We start from the raw sequence: 9,959 nt of genomic DNA on the forward strand, positions 1-9,959 counted from the left end.
TAGTTCATGTAAAGTGCTTATCACAGAGCCTGGTTCTCAGTGCGCACTTATGTATCAGCTATTAGTATCTATAGTTAACTAAAATTCATTTGGACATTCCCTAAAGTATTATTCATTCAACAAATCTTTACTGAATTCCATGTGCCACACATGCTCCACAGCAGGAGATTAATGATAAAACAAGGCAGACGTATTTGTTGCACTCATGCTGCTTACCAGTTCACAAAACTTCTAAATTTGCCATATATTGGTAGCTGTTATCAGTCTTTTGAGGATCACCTAATTTAATTCTACTTCAGTCGTAAATGGATCCTCTTAGCTCAAAAATATTTTACTGAATTTTAAAATATTTCCTTAAAAGGTGATTCCATTTCTTCCCTCACTTGCCCTCAACAACGCTCAACCACAGGAGATATGAAGGACTAACGTTACAAAGTGAACCTTACTTAATAACTTGGGACTCCAGGAAGGAATAAACTGAGGGACTGAGTCTAATCTAAGTTAAAACACAAAATAATACCTTTCCATAGTAATTCCTGCTCTGGATGCACTAGATAAAATGGCAGTCAGAGCAATCTGGGAAGGTGTGTATAAAAGGTGAGCATCCGTCAGTGCAACTCTATTAAGAAAGTCATCAGCTGTTTTCCTCAGAATCTCTGGATTCTCCAACATGGGATAGCGAGTCTAGAAAGAAAGTTTGCAAATGTTATCACTTCTGAGGGTCTCATGGAATAATAACAGTACAAAACTATTCCTATAAACCAGAAAGTGCTTAACACAGGATACTTTCAGTAACTCCTGTAAGATCACATTCAGAAACCAAAGCACCACCTCATTTTGATTTGAAATTCCTAAATACTAAAAATTTACTTTTGGGAAATGAATCTTTATTTGATTACAGAATTATTTTTAGTATATGCCCAAGAAATATGGATGATCCCCTATTTTCTAACCATTCTTACCCTTTAAAATGAACCCTAAATCCTAAAGCCTCAGATATATTTCAGATATCTACATTCAAGTCCCAAAGCAGTAAGAAATCTTTTCTATACTCTGAAACAAAATAGCCAGAGTCAACTGTACAATCACACACAGGTCTTGTCATCCCAAAATGCCTGACCTCTGATGACAAATCCAACATTCTACTCTGACCACAGCATTCCCTTCCCCAGTACCTACATTTGCTCAATTACTTCACAGCTGTTCTTTGACTTCCTCCTCAGGACCTCTGGTTCCTTATCCCTATACTTGCTTCTACTCACCAGTGTCCACTGGTTCTCATTTCCCTCTTCCATTCCCTGCCCCAGTATGCTGCCAACATATTTCCAGCAAAACTTCAATAGTGGTTGAATTCAACCAACCTTCTGCTTTGCAACTATACCCAGATTTCTGGGTGCTGCTAGAGAAAACAATACTACCAACAGGTCTGGTAATATTACTATAAATTCAGGTTCACTGACCTCAACAAGGCTCTCAACACTGCCTAGCTAAAATATTCCACAGAAAATGTATTCTCTCATTTTTCAGTGATTATGTTAAACACTTTCTACCTGACTCAATGTCTTTGATAACTCTCAGGAACTCCACTGCTCTCAGAAAATGATCTCTGTTGATAACAAAGACACTATTTCCTGCTATGGCCAAATCCCCAAACATAACGTTGTCCTCACCCATGCTTTCCTCTTTCCCTCGGTTAAGAGAAACAGCCAGTTCTTCTACCTTGCTTCAAAATCCCATGCCAGGCCCTTCTACCACACTCCAAAGGAAAACTTGAGCTACACATGTTCCATTAAGCTTTCTCTACTAGCGTTCTAAATCAGTTTCTCGTGCAAAACAAAACATGACAAAAAATTGTTCCTTTCTTCTACTTCTAGCAGTTCCCTCCATCTTCTCAATTATCCCATCTTCTTTTTCCACTTCAAAGACAAGCTGTTTAATCCAAGTTATATACACTTGTCTTCTCACCTTCTATTCCCCAACCAGCTCCAATCTGCTTTTTTCCTTCACACTCCAAGAAGACTAATTTCACCAAGATCACAAGTCACCTTTCTGGCACTAAATCTAGCAAATGTCAACTTTTACTTTGCCTGAATTCTGAGCAGCATTGGAGAGCTTATTCTACTTCCCTTCACTTCTCCAAAGTCCTACCTCTTTGGATATTCTTCAGTCTTCTTACTAGCTTCTTACTTTTCTCTAGCTACCGTTTAAATAAATGGTCCTTATGGCCAATCCACTTTAAATCTTCCTGGGGCGGCAGTGATGCGCAAATCTATGCCTTCAGCCTAGTCATCTTCTCTGGCCTCCAGACACAAATATCTACCAACCTGAATGTCTTGCAAGCAATGGAAATTCATCATGTCCCAAACCAAATTCATCAAATCCCTACCCCACCACCATCAATAAATCTCTCCTGCGCCAGTGTTTCCTGTATATGTGTACCACCATCCACCGATACGCTCAGGCCAGAAACCCGGGAGTTCTTCCACTGTCCTCGCTCTCTGTACGCACTCATTCCTCAAGCTCTACTGATTCTAAAGCCCAAGAAGCTCTCTCTGTACCCACTACCACTTCATGAGTCAAACCAACCACTGTCTTTCTGCCTGAACTACTGTAACAGCAACCCAACTGGTATCCCTTCATCCATTCGAATCCATTCTGCATGTTATGCCTGACACATACAGGTGTGCAATAAACATCTGACGCAGGCTGATGCATGAGTTTGCCAACATGTTTTTTATAGCTGCAAACCTAATCACGCCACTCATTAGACTTGACCCGTTCACTGGTATCCCATTGCTCTATTCAAAATCTGTAACGTTACCTCCACTGTCTATACTCTGCCTTCCACTCAGGCAGCACTCCGTGGCAATCCTCCCCATTTACCTCTAAGTTCTGTTTAGGTTATTTAGTACACCATGGTTTGTTAAGTCTGGGCCTTTGGCCAGAAAAGTCTCTCTGAATGGGATGCTCTTCCACCACCCAATCCCTACTCTTGCTCTGAATTTTACTTCAAATTACACTTTCTCAGAACTGTCTCCCCTTCCTCTCAATCTGCTTTCTCCTTCTAAAGTACCCTGTATTTCCCCTTCTGTTAACAATTAGCACACTGAATATATGATTGTCTTTCCCATTAGACTGTAAAGCCTATAAAGTGGAGGCTGTTCCTGTCTTGTTCTTGACTACATCCTCAAGCACCATGTCTGACATATAGAAGGCACCCAAATTTGGCCACTCAAGATGAATGAACCAGTTTTTGACTTCTGTTCACTTAACTCACACTATCCGAAGTCCTTCTTCAGGGCCAAAACAAAACAAGTTGCTTTTGTCAATGTTCTGACAAAACATTTATTTACTATTATTTTTGATGCCCACATATTGACTTCAGTTCACAATGCCCTAAAAATAGAAGTCACTTAGCAATCTTCTAGTTTAAAATTAAGAATTTTGTAAAATTTCTAAAAATAGAAGTCAGTTAGCAATCTTGTAGTTTAGAATTAAGAATTTTGTATGTATGGAGATCCAAGACAGTATACTTGAGTTAGAAGAGTTATCTTAAGTCTTTAAAAGCATTACAATTGTCCTCATTATGGTCCCTGGACCAGTATTTGCAAATCTACTAGATCAGAAGCTCAAGAACTACAGTCTGACAATCTCAGTTAATAAGCCCTCCATGTGATTCTGATGCACACTGAAGTTTGAGAACCATTGCCCTAGAAGTCCAGGCCAAACACATTTTAGCAAGCCTAACTGTGTAACAATTAGGATCATTACTAGTTATAATAAAATTTTGATTATTTTGGTTAAAGAACAATAGCAAAGGAGTTTACTCCACCAGTTTACTTTAGTCAGCAAGATTACCTTTAAATCAATGAGAAAGCCCTCAAAGGGTCTATAAGGATTGTGGACAATAAGGTGGAAATTAAGTTGCTGTATAAGAAGTAGTTCATATTCCAAAATCTGTTCGAGTGCCTTCTCTTGTCCAAGAGGACTCTCCCGCAGATTTCCAACAAACTGTGGACTAGACACATTGAATTCATCCACTTTGCAGGCCAAAAATGCACAAGTGAGCCTGGAGGAAAAAATAAGGGGAAGGTTATGTATATACTTTGAGGAATACCAAAATATTTCTAAAATATGTTCTAAAATTGCCTAATATTCACAAATGACTATACTAGACATCTAAGGAAATTAATTTAAAAAAAGAGAGTTTCCTGTTTAATCTTTTTATCCATACAGAGACTATAAAAATTAGGTTGAACTCTATAACAGTGCCACAGCATTCAATCATTAGTAACTTAATGCCAGTTTTATATAGTTCAGCCTAAGTATCTGGAAAAACAAAATAACTGAAGAATAAGGGTACTCAGCATCATGAAATATAGATGGAAGAGAAAAAATAATAGTACATATGGGCCTGAGAAGAAAGGTATGTTAAAGAAACATTATGGAAAGCCATCAGTGGAAGTCTCCAAGGACATTTAAATAGGGGATTATTACCTCAGGAACAAACCTATGAAACTCTCATGGCTACTACATAAATTTCAGAGTGAGAAATTAATAATAAGATTACCACAAAAACCAAGACTGGAAGTAACAAGGGCCTGACCTAGACTGGTAGAAATGGAAATGAAAAAGAGAAAATATACAGGGACAGCACGATTGACAGCAAGTTCTTTGATGAGTCTCATACTAACTTCATCCTTATTTTTAACGATATGCACAGTGCTTAGCAGAGGGCAGAAACACAACAGACCTTTGTTCAAGTGAAATGACTATGGAACTCTAGGACTTGTAAACTGACAGGATGTACAGGAAGAGAAGTTACCGTAAATGATTCTCAGTCAGAGCAAACGGGCGAAGACAGGTTTGGCTAACAGAAAGGGATATTATGGAAGCCAGTTTAAGAAAACCAGAATTTGAATTTGGACAAGTGCCAATACAGATGCCATGAGTATTACAGGGAAGGAAGAATTATACAGGTATATTAATGAGTATCAGGAGGGATCTTAAGTTCAGAATAGAATGCAAGTCTAAATTACCCTTTATTAGGAAGTCATTTTTTCACACACACATGCTCAAATAGTATAAAAGTCTTCTTAAATGAAAATCAATAAATTAGACCTATACTCACATTATTATCCGGGGGTGATATTCCATTACTGAGTTATTAAGATAAAAGCGCTTGAAATACATACAAGCTGTACCCTAAGATTAAAAATACATATATTATCAGGACCTATTCACACATAAAGTTAAATTTTGTATTAAAAAAAAAACTTATTTATGCAGAGGTTTCTTTGAAAAAGTCACCTGCAAAAAAACCCAAAACTTATCACTTCTTCAGTCAAAATAAATTGTGATAAATTACAACAGAAAACCCACAGCCAAGCCTTTGTTGTCCTTCCCCACCCATCCTGGTTTATCCTTCCTGTGGTCACTGGCTTAATTTTAAAAATGTGGGGGGGGGTACACAATTATATATATTTGTATAATTTATACAAATGATCACAGCTTAAGCTGTCAATCTAGTAAAATACTGGCAGAATAACATGGTCAGGACAATGAGTCATCTCTCTAAATCTACTCTGGTTCTGTGATCTAACCTGCTGCCAAACCAAACAGAAGCAGCACCTACCATTTACTGACTGCACTCCATGTGCCACACTCTGTGCCAAGTATAAAACTATCACCTTGTTTTAATTCTTATAACAGCTTGGTGAAGTACTGCTATCTCTATAGAAAAAGAAACTGAGTACCAATGAGGTTAACTGACTTGTTCAAGATCACAAATCTAATAAGGGACAGGGCTGTTTTCAACCAAGGTCTGCCTGTACTTTTAAAAACTATTTCATTTGGCTAGAACCAATGAAATAAATATTTATCTACTTTAGAACAGAAAAAAATACATTTCTTTTCAAATATTTTAGAAGTTTAGCTTTGTCATTTTATGTGAAACAAAAACCAAAACTAACAGTTATAAATAAGCAAGTTATATAAAGACAAATTCCACAAAGAAGTTCATTCAAGGATTCAGTTTCTTCATCTGAAAAGATCACTTAAACCTACCACCTTGTGTTACAGTTTTCTTATCAGAAAAGACTAAGACCAAATCTGGAAATAGAAAGCAAGCACATCTAAACTTTTTCATGAATCAGACCTCTTAGATAAAGGTCCAGTAAAAAACAGAAAACCCTATGAATACTTTTGGACTTGGTATTTTCAATATACTTCAGTTTTTTTCAACTGTAAAAATTGAGAATATTTTCTAGGAGCTTATTCTTTTCTGGGCCATAAATTATTCACTTGGTGTAACTTTAAAATGTATGATCTACTTTCACTTAAGACAAAACTTTCATATTTGATATTCACAACAAATCTGTGAGATAAGAGAAAAATATTTTATACACCTTTCCCCCTTTTTAATCTTTCAGCTTTTAAATTTCACTTTAATTTTCTATCAACAAAAATACACAAATCCAGGGGCTTCCCTGGTGGCGCAGTGGTTGATAGTCCGCCTGCTGATGCAGGGGACACGGGTTCGTGCCCCGGTCCGGGAGGATCCCACATGCCACGGAGCGGCTAGGCCCGTGAGCCATGGCCGCTGAGCCTGCGCGTCCGGAGCCTGTGCTCCGCAACGGGAGAGGCCACAACAGTGAGAGGCCTGCGTACCGCAAAAAAAAAAAAAACAAAAAAAAACAAACACAAATCCAGGCAAAGGAACAAAATAATACCCCAGTTGGACAACTAAGTGAAGTGGAGACAGGTAATCTACCTGAATAAAAAGTCAGAGTAATGAGGTAAAGATGATCCAAAATCGGAAAAAAATGGAGGCACAGATCAAGAAGACACAAGAAATGTTTAACAAAGAGCCAGAAAATGTAAAGAACAAACAAACAGATGAACAATACCTTAACTCAAATGAAAACTACATTAGAAGGAATTGAAAGCAAAATAAATAAGCCAGAAAAATGGATAAGTGAGCTGGAAGACAGAATGGTGGAAATCACTGACGCAGAACAGATTAAGGAAAAAAGAATGAAAAGAAATGAGGACAGTTTAAGAGACCTCTGGGACAACATTTAAGTCCACCAACATTCACATTATAGGGGTTCCAGAAGGAGAGACAGAGAAAGAGCCTGAGAAAATATTTGAAGAGATTATAGCTGAAAACTTCCCTAAAATGGGAAAGGAAACAGTCACCCAAGTCCAGGAAGCACAGAGGATAAACCCAAGGAGGAACACAATGAGACACATACTAATCAAACTGACAAAAATTAAAGACAGAGAAAATATTAAAAGCAACAAGGGGGAAAACACAACAAATAACATACAAGGGAATCCCCATAAGGTTATCATCTGATTTTTCAGCAGAAATTCTACAGGACAGAAAGGAGTGCCACGATACATTTAAAGTGATGAAAGAGAAAAACATACAACCAAAAATACTCTACCCAGCAAGGCTCTCATTCAGATTCGACAGAGGAATCAAAGCTTTACAGACAAGAAAAAGCTACAAGAATTCAGCACCACCAAAGCAGCTTTCCAAAAAATGCCAAAAGAATGACTTTTCTATCGGAAAAGAAAAGGCCACAACTAGAAACAAGAAAATTACGAATGGGACAGCTCACCGGTAAAAGCAAACATAAAGGTAGGAAATCATCCACACATAAATCAAAAGTAGCAACTGTGAGGAGAATACAAATGAAGGATATTGGAAATGCATTTGAAATTAAGAGACCAGGAACTTAATTGTGTGTGTGTGTGTGTGTGTGTGTGTGTGTGTGTGTGTGTGTGTGTGTGTGTGTGTGTGTGTGTGTGTGTGTGTGTGTGTGTGTGTGTGTGTGTGTGTGTGTGTGTGTGTGTGTGTGTGTGTGTGTGTGTGTGTGTGTGTGTGTGTGTGTGTGTAGACTACTATACCAAATCCTCATGGTAACCACAAACCAAAAATCTACAATAGAAAAAGCAATCCAAACACAACACTAAAGATAGTCATAAAATCACAAGAGAGGAGAACAAAAGAGGAAGGGAAGAAAAAAGACCTATGAAAACAATCCCAGGGACTTCCCTGGTGGTGCAGTGGTTAGGAATCTGCCTGCCAATGCAGGGGACACGGGTTCAATCCCTGGTCCAGGAAGATCCCACATGCCACGGAGGAACGAAGCCCATGCGCCACAACTACTGAGTCTGCACTCTAGAGCCCGCGAGCCACAACTACTGAGCCCATGTGCCACAACTGCTGAAGCCCATGTGCCTACAGCCCGTGCTCTGCAACAAGAGAAGCCACCACAATGAGAAGCCCGTGCACCGCAACATGAGTAGCTCTCGCTCGCTGCAACTAGAGAAAGCCGGCACACAGCAACAAAGACCCAATGCAGCCAAAAATAAATAAGTTAATTAATTTTAAAAAATATTCAAACTCCATCTAAGAGTCCATAGCTTAAAACAAAAATATCCCAAAACAATTAACAAAATGGCAATAAGAACATACATATCAGTAATTACCTTAAATGTAAATGGATTAAACGCTCCAACCAAAAGACACACACTGGCTGAATGGATACAAAAACAAGACCCATATATATGCTGTCTACAAGAGATCCACTTCAGACCTAGGGACACATACAGACTGAAAGTGAGGGGATGGAAAAAGATATTCCACGCAAATGGAAATCAAAAGAAAGCTGGAGTAGCAAGACTCAGACAAAACAGACTTTAAAATAAAGACTGTTGCAAGATTCAAAAAAGGCCACTACATAATGATAAAGGGATCAATCCAAGAAAAAGATATGACAATTGTAAATATATATGCACCCAGCACAGGAGCACCTCAATAGATAAGGCAAATGCTAACAGCCAGAAAAGGAGAAATCGTGGGGGATTTTAACATCCCACTTATACCAATAGACAGAGCAGCCAAACAAAATCAATTAAGGAAACACAGGGCTTAAATGACACATTAGACCAGATGGACTTAATTGATATTTCTAGAGCATTCCACCTGAAAGCAGCAGAATACACATTCTCAAGTGCACACAGAACATTCTCCAGGATAGATCACATGATGGGACATAAAGCAAGCCTAGATAAATTTAAGAAAACTGAAATCATGTCAACCATCTTTTCCAACCACAATGCTGTGAGATTAAAAATCAACCACAAGAAAAAAACTGTAAAAAACACAAACCTGGAGGCTAAACGATATGCTACTAAACAACCAATGGATCACTGAAGAAATCAAAGAGGAAATCAAATTCCTAGAGACAAATGAAAACGAAAGCATGACGACCCAAAACCTATGGGACACAGGAAAAGCAGTTCTAGGAGGGAAGTTTATAGCAATACAATCTTACCTCAGGAAATAAGAAAAATCTCAAATAAACAACCTAGCCTTACCTAAAGCAACTAGAGAAAGAACAAACAAAACCCGAAGTTATCAGAAGGACAGATATCATAAAGATCAGAACAGAAATAAATGAAATAGAGATGAAGAAAACAAAAGATCAATGAAACTAAAAACTGGTTCTTTGAAAAGATAAACAAAACTGATAAAGCCTTAGCCAGACTCATCAAGAAAAAAAGGGAAAGGGCTCAAATCAATAAAAGTAGAAATGAAAAAGGAGAAGTTAGAATGGACACCACAGAAATACAAAGCATCCTAAGAGACTACTACAAGCAACTATATGCCAATAAAATGGACAACCCAGAAGAAATGGACAAATTCTTTGCACGGTAAAATCAAGCAAAACTGAACCAGGAAGAAATGGAAAATATGAATAGACCAATCACAAGCACTGAAATTAAAACTGTGGTTAAAAAACTCCCAACAAACAAAAGTCCAGGACCAGATGGCTTCACAGGCAAATTCTGTCAAACACTTAGAGAAGAGTTAACACCTATCCTTCAGAAAGTATTTCAAAAAATTGCAGAGGAAGAAACACTCCCAAACTCATTCTATGAGG

General features: G+C 38.0%; 1 protein-coding gene across 7 annotated transcripts in view; it reads right to left on the reverse strand.

Annotated features, from left to right (window-relative positions):
- Positions 1-9,959, reverse strand: part of CCNH (cyclin H) — a 57,111-nt gene that overhangs the window by 41,278 nt on the left and 5,874 nt on the right. For all 7 annotated transcript variants that reach the window (XR_014015525.1, XR_014015526.1, XR_014015527.1 and 4 more), the window contains exons 3-5: positions 5,132-5,205; positions 3,859-4,069; positions 521-684 (exon numbers count right to left, since the gene is read on the reverse strand). Coding sequence is in view for 4 of the 7 variants with exons in the window: in XM_081231096.1 (XP_081087222.1) it covers positions 521-684; positions 3,859-4,069; positions 5,132-5,205 (449 nt within the window). In the remaining 3 variants the exon portion in view is untranslated. The remainder of the gene's footprint in view (positions 1-520; positions 685-3,858; positions 4,070-5,131; positions 5,206-9,959) is intronic.

The sequence above is a fragment of the Mesoplodon bidens genome (assembly GCF_964165515.1).
Source record: "Mesoplodon bidens genome assembly, chromosome: 4".
Taxonomy (NCBI): domain Eukaryota; kingdom Metazoa; phylum Chordata; class Mammalia; order Artiodactyla; family Ziphiidae; genus Mesoplodon; species Mesoplodon bidens.